The sequence below is a fragment of the Gopherus evgoodei genome, chromosome 16 (assembly GCF_007399415.2).
Source record: "Gopherus evgoodei ecotype Sinaloan lineage chromosome 16, rGopEvg1_v1.p, whole genome shotgun sequence".
Taxonomy (NCBI): Eukaryota; Metazoa; Chordata; order Testudines; family Testudinidae; genus Gopherus; species Gopherus evgoodei.
The window spans coordinates 10,205,781-10,221,245 of record NC_044337.1 but is presented as its reverse complement, the minus strand read 5'-3'; the positions used below and the strand labels follow the sequence as shown (position 1 = coordinate 10,221,245).

The 15,465-nt window shown below is 47.7% G+C and overlaps 1 protein-coding gene across 1 annotated transcript in view; it reads left to right on the top strand.

Annotated features, from left to right (window-relative positions):
* The window catches only part of ASTN2 (astrotactin 2), a 639,084-nt gene that overhangs the window by 211,486 nt on the left and 412,133 nt on the right, over window positions 1–15,465 (top strand). The window contains exon 5 of the mRNA XM_030535214.1: window positions 3,815–3,922. Coding sequence (XP_030391074.1) covers window positions 3,815–3,922 — 108 coding nt within the window. The remainder of the gene's footprint in view (window positions 1–3,814; window positions 3,923–15,465) is intronic.

Genomic DNA, 15,465 nt, shown 5'->3' with positions numbered 1-15,465 from the left:
ACTCATGGGGACATTTCTCTCTGTTGCCTAGCTCTTGCCAGCTGGCTAACATTTGCCCTTTCTGGGTTGGTTGGCGGAGGCATTTCCTTTCCAGCCTGGGGACCCTGACGTGGGTCTCCCAAGTCCCATATTTATACATCCTGCACAGTTTTAGGTAATCAGAAAATGCAATACTGCTGTCGCCGGCTCGCCAAAGACACCCAGCTTGAATAATTTAACATGTCAGCGTCATCTATCACAGAAATGCAACCTGCAAACACATGAAAAGCTGCTGATGGGGGCGGAGATAGCAGCTAGCTGTGAAGCTTGCCGGTCAGTCCATTTCCCAGCGAAGGGCATGGAGAGCATGTTAACCCCTTCCGGGATGTGGTTGCAAAAGGAACACGACCAGACTGGTATTTCTTTCCTGCAAGCCCTGAAACCTTGGATTGCTTGGGTTTTGCCATGGCATTGACTCCTGAAAATATCTTGCCAACACAGAGAATGTCCCAAGCAATAGAGATGGGAGAGCTTGTGTACATTACAGGTTACTTCAGTATAATTTCAGAATAATCCACACCCCTGAGCAACGTAAATTATATCGACCTAAGCTTTGGTGTAGACCGCTACGTTGGTGAGAGAGTTTCTCCTGCCAACCTAGCTACCGCCTCTGGTGGAGGCAAGAGTTATTCAATTGACGAGAGAGCTCTCTCCTGTCGGCATAGAGCGTCCCCACTGCAAGCATTGCAGCAGCTCAGCTGCTGCCATAAGCGCTGTGGTGTAGATGTAGCCGGAGAGACTGTTGGTCAGATAACTAGAGTTCCTGCATACTTCCATTCCCATCTCTATGGGTTCTCGCTGCCCTGAGTTTTGAATCTGACTCTGAATCGAAGCTGCAGAATCTCCCCTGTTTTGAGCTCCACAAGGAGCAGGGAAGCTGGTAGAACCCTCACTCAGACGCATGCACCACGGTGCCCAGGCGCGCTCTGTGAGCCTGGGCAAACACTCTGATGGGATGAGACTTGAACCCTCACGAGCTCCACATGGATTCAGGTTTCCTTGCAGACTTTTCACAAGTAGCTTTCATCTCAAAATGCCCTGCTCTTTCTCCAGGGTAATTGCTGGCTCTTCCCCTGGCTATTGACTGGCCTGGTAGTCTGTGGTGGCAGTCTCTGGCGGCATGCCCTTGTAGTGTAGCATTGATCCTCAGTGTGGAAATCAGATACTTGGTGCTAACAGTGATTAGGACATGGCAGGAAGGCGATACAGCCCGCCTGCTCTGAAGATCTACCATCTTGATAGCAGGGTACTGTTTAAAGCCATCTGCCTTGTTGCCATGAGTTCAGGTGGCAGGAAGCCTCGAGCAGTTTATACAGCCATTTCTGCATGCTGATAATCCTTTACTGTTGTGTTAACATGTTCCAATCGTTTGCCATCTTTTAGGACCTTAGTGAAAATATTCACGTAGCGCCAGGTAATTAATGGCTGCACTTTAGTGCCCTAAATCACACACTCGGTAGTAAAACACCAAGCAGCAGGCACCGTTCGCCGTGGCGAGAATCATTGCAGAGCCCTTAATCGCTCCTGGTATCTTCTGGGTTGTCTTGGAGCTTTTGAGACCAGTGCCGATACGCAGCTTTCAGGCCACCTGCTTTTGAGAGCTTGCCACCCTCCACTTGCATACCCTCCACCCTTTCCTGCCTGCAGGCTGCCTTCAGGATTTTGGAGGTGCCCTCGGCAAGCTGAGTCCCTGGAGGGTCCCTAATCCTCAGCCACGTGGTGACACTGGCATCTCATGTCATGCACTTTGAGGATGAGAGGAGCTGGCTGGCTGGATGGTTGTGTTTGTCCGGACACTTATGTTCAAACCCATTCCTACTGCACCAGGAAAGGACTGAATAAGAGGTCGTATTTCCTTATTGATACAGCAAACTCTTAGAGGTGCAGGAAGCCCCAAGGTGCCACTTCTGCATTGTCCAAAGGTCCACTTCCAAACGGCCAGCAGTGTTGCCAGTGGAGGTCTGGTTGTGTCCTCTCCCCTTTCAGGAGTGGGCCCCTTCTCAGGTGGACTTGACACAGCACCCTCTGCTGGAGGGACTAGATGGCTTAATGGATTGATTGGATGGGATTTCTGGTCTTTTGCATCGCATCAGTGGTCTGAATGCAACCTAGGCTGATGGAGACTAGGACTGATCCCTGTCTGAAGGCTGTTGGGTTCCAGTGTGAGATGACTTGATTTAGTTCCTAGCTGGGGAGTGTTCCCATCACAATATTTTGCCCTCACCCCACCCCCCGCACCGCTTTATAGGCAGTCTCAGCAGAGGCTAAGATCTGGATGGGCCAAGTGATCAAGGGCAGAGGCATGTTGGTGAGACTATGGGGGTGAAGCTGGCTCTGCCCCTGCCTGTGCGTATGTGCTCTGCTGATAGACACCGGTCTGCAGGGCCATCAGTTCAGTGCATTTCCCCAGCTCTCTCCACCTCCACCCCCCATCGTGGTGATTAAGAATTTTAGAGGGCAGAAGGTGTACTTTTATTTGCTGGACTCTTGCCAAGAAGTGTGGAAATTGTTCTTCTTCATAGAATAAAGGGGTTTTAAAACAGTAGAATATGTTAATGGCAGTTCAGAGGGCCAGCGTCAACCCCCGGAGGCCTCTTTTCTTTTAATCTTCCATGAGGGTTGGCAGACTCGTGCCAGGTCTATTCCTAACTTGATTTTTCTAACTTTTGCCGCTCCTAAATGTTTACAACCACGGGGGGCGGGGGGGGAGGGGCTCTTCCTGGTCAAGTGAGTCTGATTGCATCTGAGGGCCCCTAGCCGGGGGCATGGATCAGACTAGTGAACGTGTTAACCTTCGGGGGGGCATGGATCAGACTAGTGAACGTGTTAACCTTCGGGCATGGGCTGGGTCATCTTTCCACTGTTTGTTTTTGTTCCTCAGGAACATCAAAGCAAAGGGGGCAGGGTCAAGTCACAGCTCCACTTTTCTGCCCTGCTGTTTGTATTTCAGTAGCTCCTAGAGGCTCCAGCTGAGACCACAGCTCCTAGGCCCACAGCAGAGACAGCTTATGGTCAAGACCAGGGGGTCTCAAACTGGGGGTCAGGACCTCTCAGGGAGTCACGAGGTTATTACATGGGGGGGTCGCGACCTGTCAGCCTCCACCCCAAACCCCGCTTCACCTCCAGCATTTATAATGGTGTTAAATATAAAAAAAGGTGTTTTTAATTTATAAGGGAAAGGGGGATCACACTCGGATACTTGCTGTGTGAAAGGGGTCACCAGTACAAAAGATTGAGACCCACTGGTCTAGACCCACTCAGCAAAGGGAGAGGAAGCAACTTGACCAAGGTCATGCAGCCAGTCAGTGGCAGAGCAGGGAACAGAACCCAGGTCTCCTGACTCTGTTTTATGTCCTGTACTCTGGACCACATTATCCCTTATCTCTGCCTGCTGTCCTCTGAGGCAGATATGTGACGCTCCATGTGGTTCACTGTGCATGGATCCTTAGGCGAGCAGCTTAAACTCAAGGTCCTCACTGCCATGTGGATAGTAAACTCATTAAGGGAGGGACCAATTTTTGTTCTGTGTTCATATAGCGCCTCACACACTGGGGTCCTAATCTATGACTGTGCCCCTAAAAGCTACTGCAATACAAATAACAACACCCGGACTTTAACAATCCCATGTCTTTATCTAGAGAAGTGGGGGGTTAAAGAGATGGCAGGAGGGAAGCTGGATCATGATTTCCTAAGCTTGGCTGGGGAGCTCACAGCTAAGGATTGCGGCTGAGCACCTGAGACGGCAGTACTGATTTTTTTCCTCACTTCCTTGCAGGTGGAATTGGGTTTGGACGTGCCAAGGGAAACTCTGGTTCAGAGGCAGATGATGAAACCCAGCTGACGTTCTATACCGGGCAGTATAGAAGCCGGAGACGGAGCAAAGGTAAATAAAAGAACCTTCCGTGACACAGCAGCTGTAAGAGGCAAAGGAAACAAACACTCCAGTTTACCTCCTTTCGCTGCTCTCTTCACTTAAGAGGTCTGAAATAATTTGAATCTCGATCCATAAGTACAAATCTTCATGCCCGATAGCTACCATCAGGCTATTCATAATGATTTCCCAGCTTGGGACTATCCCTGCCAGCTAGTAGCATGTGGGAGACATTAGCAGTTTCCTAGTGATTATATTAATTGGCTTAGTTGCTTGTTCATGGCTATTCCCTGGTTTCCAATATCAGCCACATTAAAGATTTAGGAAGCACTGATCAATGACCCCAGTATTTCCTCCCCTTCTTTCCCCTTGATGCACCAGACCCCCAGCATGCTGGAAGTGGAGTTGGATGGATGGAGCTGGTCTTGTCCCTGGTTTTGAACAGTATACAGCTAATTGGAAAACCATCCATCACTGAAACACTCAGCTGTAGATCTGAGTTAAGGAAGGGAGGAGGGGAGCACAACCCTTCACGAGTCTCTAGCTGAGTACCATTTCCAGTGCATTAAATTGTAACTACAATGTGTTTTCATTACAGCCTTGCTAACAGTATCATGGACATCCTGTTTTAAGGCCTTATAGACACTAGACATTTCAGCCATTGGCAGCCAGCCACTCATGTCACTGCACCAATTCAAACCTATGACGTCAACACACACAACTGTGATAAGCCACGGCTTGTACTGGGGAAACTTACTATCAATAACAGTGGTGCTCAAAGTGTCTGCACTACGGATTTGTGTTGGTGCAACCATGCTATTGGTCCAGCCACCAATGTGGTGGCTTTTCCTGAGGATATGTAAGGGTCAATTTCTGTCACTTAAAGTTTCTCGGCAAATTTCCTATTGGACTTGAATTTTCCATGCTTGTTCTCAGCATAAAAGCAATTAAAAAACAAACACAAAATTGAGATTGAGGCAGGGACTTAATCTCGTAAATCAGGTTGTGAGTTAAGAGAAAAAAAGTCTCTTCTATGGTTTAAAATAACTTCCTGCATTTTTTCCCCATTCAGATAATGCCAGGAATCACTTTGTTTCTAAACCTGTGATCTAGTGTGTGTTTAGTCCTCAATAGGGGAAATTTGTGACTTTTGTTGCTAAGTCTGAAAACCACCATTAAGAAGTAACCAAGTTGGAAAGTGATTTTAAGATTGCACTGTTGGCTCCGAGTCCCGAATTTGTTTTCCTTGTTAAGCTAAGCAGAGTCAGAGTGCAGCATTCCAGATAGACGCCAGAGCCCACCAAAAAAAAAACAGCTCCATTTATTTCCGTGATTAGGCATTCAGATAAATGCGCATAACATGTTTATTTCAATGTGAAATTACCTCCACACCTACTGTTGGCCCAGTGATTTCACATTAGAACAAACACACACATTGCATTTATTTATGTGGAATAGGATTGCGTTCAGGTGTGTGCTTGTATCTTCATTCTTTTAGAAGAAAAGGAAAGCCAATGTTACAAAAATTCTCACTGGAATTATACTTGTGCTTTTAAGCGCGGAAAGTCAGTAAAGGCCCCCCATGGCAACATTGCCTTAGTCACGTTAAAGATAAAGGCTTCAATTTTGGAAAAGGGGCTAGTGAATTTCGGTGCATCAGTTTTTGCTGTGAAAGGAGTTCCCTCACTTCAAACAGTTGTGTAGAGCACAGTCCTGCAATGTTTGGAAAACAAGGTAAAATTTTCAAAACCATCCAAGTGACTTAGACCCCACGTCTCACTGGTTTTCAAGGAATCGCTTTTAAAAATGGGACTTAGGGGACTAAGTGATTTAGGCACTTCTGAAACCCCCACCCATGGGATTCAGAGTTTGTTTCTCAACCAGTGGGTTGTTACCTGTGGGGGTGAGGGTAGGGAAACACGAAAGGCAATTCAGGGGTCACGAGTCATTGGAGATTTTATTACAATCTAAAGCAAATAAATTCTTGCTCCTCCTCTCCCTTCCTCTTCAAAGTAAGTGTTCTCTGTCTGATTATCAGTTATACTTTAGAATGACAAAAAGAATAAAAAATGTAAAGGGGGAGGATTATGAAATTTTTTGAACTCAAATAAGGGGTCGCCAACTTGAAAAGGTTGAGAAACACTGAGCTAGATGATCTAATGGGAATAACCCATCTGTCGCTTCAATTGAACCATAGATCTGGTTTTGCTAGATGCACAAATGACCTTGGCTATTTCTCCATTAACCAGAGGGTTTTTTTTTGTTTGTTTGGTTTGGTTTTTAAATAAATAAGCTCCCTGAATAAAAAGCTCCATTGCTTTCCCTGTTGCTTGGCTAAACTTTACCTTTAATGGCGTCGTGGAAGAAATTTTCCATTATCATCTTAGCTCCCTTGTGTGGAGAAAGCACTACCTTAGTGGGAAATTACAGCATTAAAATCATAATTACAGATATAACAAAAATCCATAATTGGACAGGCTCATAATTCTAATAGAGAAGGATGCAGAGTCAGATACAGTTTATTGTTCCAATGGTGTTCTAATATTTTTTCCACGGTGACTGTGTGTCATTGTAGATTAAGTCCAATCAGAGAGATCTTCCCTGCAATTGTTCTCCTTAGATCACTTTTTGCAGGACAGAGTACAATTACTGAAGCATCTGTGGTGCTTATCAGAGTTGATGTGGTGGGAAGTCTTCAGATGTATGTGATTTGTTAGTTACAGCATGTCTAAATGATCCTGTAAACGCAGGATCACACATGGATTTTCTTTGTGCTTTGGTCAAGTAAGCTAGTTAGGTGGCTGTACATTATAATTGTCTCAAGTGGCTGCAGGTTGCACACATCAAGGGATGCAGGAGGAATTGTTCGAGAGGGTAGGCCAAAGGGACATACATAAATTGTCTATAGTTGTTATTTTTGTATGGGGGAGAGGGGAGGATATTCCTAACAGTGAGGACTCTGACAGTGGAATAGCCTCTCATGAGAATGGGTCAAAACCTCCCTGCTTGATTGTTTAAAACTGGAATGAACAAAGTATCGAGAATATAACAAAGAAAATCAGTCTATGCTGGCCTGGAATACAGACTGGTAGATATAGTGGGAGTCTTCTCTCCCTAATCTCTGAATTCTGTGATCCCGGTCATATCATGTTGGAGATCTTTCCATCATATAGTGCTGAATACCTTCACTGGTGAGCACTAATGTTCCTATGTCTTTGGAATCACCTCGGAGATGATGAGAAGAAACATGGGGAAACAAAGGAGAATTTTCCCTCGGTCAGTGGTGCAATGCTCCCATCCAATGTCTGTCTTTCTGTCTGTGCTAAGTCCAGTCTGCGGTGGAAACTGGAGGCTGGATGAAGGCATGAGATTTGAATCCAGAAAGAGCTAAAGCTCAGTGCTAATCAGGAGAGGTCCTTGAGTGACTGGCTAGCACCATCTGTTTGCCCATGTTGGAGGGCACATGCACTCTTGGTTGCACATGCACAAGCTTATTGGTCATCCTCGCCTTGTTGCTGACCATGGAGAATCAAACAGCCGTCACTAGAAGCACTGTCTTCCACCTTCTTCAGGCAACAAGACTATTTTTTCCTCTCCAGTGAAGACCTGGCCATGGCTGTTCGTGTGTTCATCATCTGCAGGTCAGACTGCTACACAATGCACTGTCCATCTCCTAACTACACCACTGCACCTCATCCTTTACTGGTGCTCCATGCCTTATCTGGTCCCATTCACTGATCTGCAAAGCTCTTGGTGTTATCTCAGACCTCTTCTTTTACAGGAACCCTTGGCGACAGCTATGATCGCCTGGTCTGCCAGGTTTATTGGAAGCCATAGGCGCCGACTCCATGGGTGCTCCATGGGGAAAAATTAGCAGCCAAGCTCCCCTCATTCCCCACCCCACCTCTCCCTCCTCCTCCTCTCCCTCTGAGGGCGCCGTGTCCCCGCTCCTCCACCTACCTTTCAGCATTTCCCACCCGGCTGCCACCAAACAGCTGTTTGGCAGCGTTAGCAGGCTCTGGGAAAGTGGGGAGGAGCGGGAACATTGCGTGCTCAGGGGAGGAGGTGGGGAAGAGCCGGGGCCAGAGCGGGGATTTGGGGAAGGAGTTAGAATATTGGCAGGGAGGCAGCGGAGTTGGGGCGGGTTGGGGGAAAGGGTTGGAATGGAGGTGGGGAAGGTGTGGGAAGAGTTAGGACAGGGGCGGGGCCTCATGGAAAGGGCGGAGTGGGGGTGGGGCCGGGAGCAGAGGGGCGGGTCGAGCACCCACGGGAAAGAGGGGAAGTCGGCGCCTATGTTGGAAGCCACATACGGACTCAATGAAGCAGGCAGCAGAGCCTGCTTGTTATGGTGCCTAAACCCTGTAACAGCCTCCCCAAGGAGCTGAGAGACCCTCGCTTGCCATCCTCCGGTCACGTTGCAAGACAAAGGTTCTCAGAGAACCGGACAGAGGAAAGCCTACTGGCATCCACAAACAAACAGCCCGTTGTTAGCCTGGAGCAAGGAGGAGGACTAGCGTGGTACTCAAAATCAGATGTTCTGATTAGACCTGGCCTAGGGCAGTGAACTGGCTGTCTTCCTTCCCCCAGTTGTGTGTGTGTTTTAATACTGCATTGGAATGCTCCAGTGATGAGCATTTTAATAAACCCTTCAAAATGCATTTGAACCATCAAAACCCGCCACTGCAAGTCCTGATGCTCCCCTTGGCAGCCTCCGTGGGAGATGCCAAGGAGCTAGTGAGCCACAGAAGCTAACTTCATTGTTCATTCCCATCAAGTGAGGGCTGGCAGGGCACTCTGGGGGAGCTCCTACTCTCTGTACCTGTTGTGTAGGTACATAGAAGGTTCCTGTCTCCAGGGCTGTCAAACTACACACCTTTCGCCAGCACTAAATTCGTATAAAGGGAACTGTCAGTGTTGTCGAGATGCTAATCCAGCTCTGCAGCTGCCCACCGTAGGAGATGTCAAACTCCATGTAGTTATCACGCTCCTCTTTTCCCTCTCGCAGGGTGGGGCACGTTCAATCCAGTCCTCTTTTAAACAACAGCTTTCCGCCATGCTGCTGGAATCTTAATCCTCCTCAGTCTCCCGCCCAGCTGTGCCTGGAGCTGTTCTCTCCAGCGGCTGCTCACAGAGGGTTAATTTTCTAAAGTGCTTGGAAGCCTCGGATGAAATCATCTCTGATACTGAATGCCAGTCCAAAGTAGTAGTAGTATCACTGCAATAATGGCAGCTTGAGGACTGGTCTGGTGGCCCCAGAAGCGGGGAAGAAGATTGTCCCTGTGATCTGAATAACTTGCCTCTCTGATAGGATGCCAGTGATATTTAAGCAGCCATGTATACTTTGAGGAGACACTCCGAACAGGCCCTGCAGTGAATAAACTGTCTAGGCCGGCTCCTATTCATCCCCAACCCAAGGGAGCGGAACTCTGGCAGCTTCCCTCAACTCTGAATCTCTTCTCCTCCAGCCTGTTAAAGGGCAGAGAAAAATCGTTCCTTGTTTGATCGCGTTGCTCTAGGCCAGGCAGCGTCTTCTCCACAATAATCTGGCTCCCTTGTCAGGATGACACACGCGTCCTAGTCATCATTTGGCCTCCCAGAAGGCATGTTGTTGCCTCATAAGACAGCGCAGTCTTCCCATTATGGCCTAATTAAGAGCTTGGGGATTTGGGCTCTTGTTGTCCGGTGATAAGTTCTGCATCCTGTCTGCCTGAGATAAAGTCTGAGGGTGGATCTGGAACCTCCTTGCGTTGAGGGCCTGTGGACCAGGGAGGTGCAGATAGAGAGAGGCAGGGGAGTGGGCTTAGCCTTCAGCCTGTTTTGTTTTTTTTTTTGGAGGGGGGAGTGTTCGTGTGTACTAGATGCCCAGTTGTTTCCGTAGCACACAGCGATGTTTCAGATAAATTAGCAGAGTCCAATTATCTGCCTCGGATTTGCAGCAGCCTCTGTGTCTGTGTCTTTGGCTGGCAGAGCCTTCCGAGAGCTGTTAGAGGAGCGAGAAGCCAGGCTTTGATCTGCTTCTGTATTTGGTGTTTAAAACAAGGCCCTTTATAAGGGAAAATTAGGTATTCGGAATCTGTTACATACGAGGAATCTTCCCTTTGATCCTCTCCTGTCTCCGGAGGCAAACCAGACACTTATTATTTCACGGGGAGTGAAAGGAAATGCAGAATGAAATTTGGGTAGCATTTTCCTTCCCTCACAGCTGAAACATAAGGAAACATAAGGGCTAAGTAAACAGGGAGCACTGGAAGGGAATCACATCATCATGTCTCAGACGTCTCTCTTTGAGGCAGAGACGCTGCTGGAGAAAACAGTGGTTTTAAATTGTCTCTCTGGGTCTGCACCTGTTTCACCAGCCAGCGCAGCTTGCCTCTCTGACAGCGACAGACTTCAAACTCCAGGAGATGCCTGTCAAGAATCAAATGAGAGACAAAAGGCGATAAACCAAACATGTCGTTTTTAGCAAGAGGGAATAATCAGTCTCTCCAGTGCTCATGCTTTTCAGCTACACTCAGCAGGGTACATTCCCCACCCTCAACACAGTGAACGATTTCTCCTCCCTCCCTCCCCATCTGTGCCACTGCGCTGGACTCTTACCATTTGACTGCCACGTCTCCTGAAGTTACTCACAAGCATTGACCAACTTTCTAACTACATTCCCTGGGGACAGGTGATCCTGGAGCTGCCTACTGCAGGGTTCCTGCTTCTGAAACAGCTGGCACTGGTCGCAGTTGGAAACAGGGTTAGATGCCCCATGGCTCTAGTCCAATGTGATGATTCTGAAGTTTCTAGTTCAAGGATGCATCACGGACAGGCACACCACCCTACAGTCTTCACAGCAAACAGGATGTCAGAGCTTCATCCCTAATCACTGGAGATGGGTTTCTTCATTGCTTTGATGTAGTTTAATTTTCACGGTAGGAGAGATTGAAGGGGTAGCTATCAGCGCATTCCAGGACATCTCCTGTCTTCATCCCGGTTCTTTTCCATGCCTCCCCAGGCCTGCAAGTGACCAGAAACTAGAGCTTTGCAGTAGGAAGAGTCCTGAGTGAGCAGACCTTTGTGGGCAGAGCATGGGGGTAGAGGGTTCTAGTGTCTCCTCTGAGCATTGGTTCAGAATCAGTCTAACATGTAATGTTAAAGGCAGAACTTTACCATGGGCTGGTTCATCGGTGACTCTCCATAAGCACCAGAGCAAGGGGAAGACATTGTTGCCTCTGATAGCGAGGGAAGGCTCCAACATACATGTGTGGGATTTCCCCAGAAAGGCATTGTTAATTTCCTTACTGCTGAATATTTTTCTTCTGATCCTTTTGATGTTAGGTAAGCAGTAAATAAAGTTTGAGGCAACTGCTCAAGCATCTCTTGAAGCTCCCCTGCCCTCACCCCATCCCAGCATGAGGCTGCTGTGTAACCCTTTTCATACTGAAGGAACACAGTGTTTTCCAAACTGTGCAGACAGACAGGTCCAATTAGATGGTTTCTCCCGTGGAGGCCCCATTACTAAACAGAACACGAGAATACACTGCAGAAAGCAATCAGGGAATCTCTAACTTCTCTAACCTTCCAGTATCGACAAGGCAAAATTTGTCTTCTCTTAATGGATGGAAAGTCCCAAATCCCACTGATACTATCCCATCTGAGGCCTGGTCTACACTACAAAGTTAGGTCGACATAAGCTGCTTTGTGTCAGTTTTGACAAAGTTCCTCCTCTACTTTGGTGGGTCTTGCGCTTTTTGGCGGATTTGCTCACCTCACAGATTCACCGTGTGGGTCGGAAAACAGCCCGGAGACCTTCCCCTCTGGTAGAAGCCACAGTCCAGGTCAATTCCTCCTGTGTTTGATCAGAAGTTGGGAGGTTTGAGGGGAACCCCGGGCCCTCTCTCTGCACTGGGTTCCAACCCTGGGCCCTGTGGACTGCAGCTGTCTAGAGTGCCTCCTGGAACAGTTGCGCGACAGTTACAACTCCCTGGGCTACTTCCCCATGGCCTCCTCCCGACACTTTCTTTATCCTCAGTACCGGACCTTCCTCCTGTTGTCTGATAACACGTGTACTCCTCAGTCCTCCAGCAGTATGCCTACTCACTCTCAGCTTCTTGGACGTCTCTTGCTCCTAGTTCCTCGCACGCACTTCCTTTTCTCTGGCTCCTTGGCTCTCTTTGGCCTGACTGGAGTGAGCCCTTTTATAGCATCAGAGGGGCCTTAATTAGAGTCAGGTGCTTAGCAGCCTCACCTGACTCTTAGCAGGTTAATTGGAGTCAGGTGTTCTCATTAACCTGGAGCAGCCCTGCTCTGGTCACTCAGGGAACAGAAGACTTCTTATCCAGTGGCCAGTATATCTCCCTTCTACTACTCTGCTATGCCCAGCTGGCCTGGGTCTATCACACAATCTAGTTATGTATGTGTCTACACTGACATTTGTCTCCCACTGTTGTCAGTGCCCTATTATGCCGATATAGTAAAACCACCTCCCCAGTTGTTGTAAAACAATGGTTGATGTGGTGCAAGTGTAAATGCAGTGTTTCTTATGTCGACTTTCACAGTCATCCGGCAGTGGTCTCACAAGGCCTGACTATGACTGCTCTAGTTCCAGTTGTAAGGTTCACTACCCAGGAGTCACTGAAGAGTGGCAGGTTGCACACTGGGATACCTACCCATGGTGCACCACAATGTGAATCGACGCAAGCAATCCTGGTGATGTAAGGGGCCACGTATGGGGATTGGTCCTGCTTTGAGCAGGGGGTTGGACTAGATGACCTCCTGAGGCCCCTTCCGACCCTGATAGTCTATGATTCTATGCCTGCGCACAAGCGATGTATTAACCACGGTGGCTGTGTGCCGACATAACTTGAGGTGACAAAACTTTGTAGCGCGGACGTGCCCTGAGATCCTCCTTCCCCTTTTCTCCTCTCTCTCCTTACTGTTCCACAAATGAGCAGCTTGTGTGTGGCTTTGCCACCCCTAGACTCTTTTGCCAGTATAGCAATGGCAGTGAGGGCTGTGACATTTTTAAATTACATTTCAACAATGGCACAAACCCTAGTGTATACGTAGTTAAGTCCTTTGGCTTGTGTCAATTATTTCTTTCACCAAAGCAGTATAAGCTAGATCAGCACCATCCCTTTTTTGCTGATGTAAGCAACAGCTGTACTAGACAGGTTTGCCAGTTTATTAATCGTTACCATAGCACTATCCTCGTATAGCTGTACCCTAGGCAAGCCTGTCCTCATGCAGCCCCTGGCCTGTCTGTTTGTCGATGTGGTTGCAGAATGTCTGAACAAGCTATCATGGAGCCATTGTGGGAAGACCATCATTAACCGAGTGGCAATGAACTCGGAGGGGAGGCACTGCTCGCCCACCCACCCATTGCAATTAGTCCCGCCACGCTGCACCTGCAGCCCCAGCCTCTTTAACGTCCCCTGGACTATGACAGAGATAACAGCTTTTACATCTGTTCCTCGAGGCTGTGCTTTTTTTTTTTTTTTGATTGTATCTGATACAGCCTCACTGAGTAATTGAGTGTTTGAGAGTGAAAAATTATCTCCCTGGGTTGGCCCTTATCTTGACAGCAAAGCAGCTCTTTTAATTTAATTTTGTTTGGAGCATGTGAGTAACAAATTTCACTAATTGCTCCGCTGTCGTCCTCCGCATGGCAACAAACCTCTTGTGTCAGAGGCAGTAAAATGTAAACATGTTGTTGGTGCTGGATGCAAAGAGGATGCGGGAGGTAGCTCTGTTGGTCTCTGCATGCATGACATGATGGTGTCAGATCGTTGGTCTCCTTGCTAGAACAAAAGGAAAAGTAAGGTGACTTGTGCCCAGCTACACTGTAATAGTAGCTAGTTCTTAGAGCACTTTTCATGTGTACATTTCAAAGCACTTTATCAAGGAGGCCAGTATCACTCTCCCCATTATGTAGTTGGGAAAGTGAGGCACAGAGAGGAAACACGGCTTGCCCACATTCATCGCAAGCCAGTGACATAACTGGGAATAGAACCCAGGTCTTCTGATTCCCAGTCTAGTGCGCTAGTCACTCGGCCACATGTACAAAAGAAGCCAGGAGAGGAAGGACAGCTGTGTGGTTAAACCACTGCTGTGAGATTCAGGAGACCTGGGTTCAGTTCCTACCTTTGCCCCAAACTCTCTGTGTGACTTCTTGGGAAGTTACTCTCATTCTACACCTGTAACATAGGGATACATCCTTCCTACCTCACAGGGGCGTGTTGAGGATAAACTCCATGGCTGTACGATGCTTACATGCTACCGCTGAGAGACTATGTCGGAGGACCTAGTTACAAGAAGGCATAGCCCCTTGGTGTGGTGTAGGCTTGGAGTGTAGTTGGGCCCAGAGAGTTGTACTATTTTCTAACAGGGTCTCCAACGAGGATGACCAGATGCTTTATTTTATAGGGACAGTCCTGATATTCGGGGCTTTTTCTTATGTAGGCACCTATTACCCCCCCAGCCCCAGTCCAGATTTTTCATACTTTCTATCTGGTCACTCTACCTCCAACACTTTTTGTCTGGTTCTATATTTTGTTCCTTGAACCTCCCTCTTTCCAGAGGATTCTTCTCTGGGCAGTGACTGCACATGGAACATTTCATAGAGAATGGTAATGTTTTCCCTCTAGGACAGGGTTTAAATTATGCTTATAGTGGAAACTGTCTTCCACCTTTCAAGTGAAGGCCTCAACTCAGATTTGACCCAGCAGTTGTAATTTGTTAAAAAACAGGGTTGGTTTGTTTTTGTTTTCAAACCTTAATCTCAACAGAAGAGTTTCCATTGATTTGTGTGAAAGACAACTCCAGTAAAAAAACAATTGCTGTCTTTAAACATATAACTGCATCACTAAAGTGATTGCATCTCAACCGATTCAGTGCTGAGGACATGAAAGTGAAAAGGGCTTCATTGATTTTAATTGTCCGTGGCCAGAGAAATGCATAAAGTAAACAGCATAAAGAGTGGGAAAGCAAATTGGATTTGTAAAAAAATTATTTCCACTCCAATACGCTAAGGCAATGTTAGTAACACAGGCAAAGGAATTTGTTCCCGATATATGATTGGGTTGACTGTGTCCCTTTAACTATGGTATTAGTTTGCCTGGATGCCACTCACATAGGGAATTTTCCACACTTAATAAAATATCTCTTTGTCCTTTCCAGCCGGTTGATGATATGTCAATTCTGCTAACAAGGGGTTAATGTCAGGTCAGCTTCCCCTCTCCTTGGGAAGCAAATGGACTCTGAGTGGCTGTTTCTGGGAGCGGATGCCTGGGAGCGGATGCCTTTGGGAAGCCCAGGTGACCCAGGACAGGGCTGTATGCCAAACTGGGCACTACAGCTTTGGTTTTGCTTATAGAAAAAAGCCACTGCTGGTTGTGATTGTATCTCGCTCTGCTGAGTAATTCCGGCTGCACAAAGCCCCCATCTCAGACTGCTCCGGTCAGGAGTGGCAGGAGTTCCCTCAAAGTGATGAGGCCAGCAGTGCCTGAACCATGGCCCTTCTCTGCAAGGCTCTGCTTTCCCACCATCTCTTCCCCTGAGGCCCTGCTCCC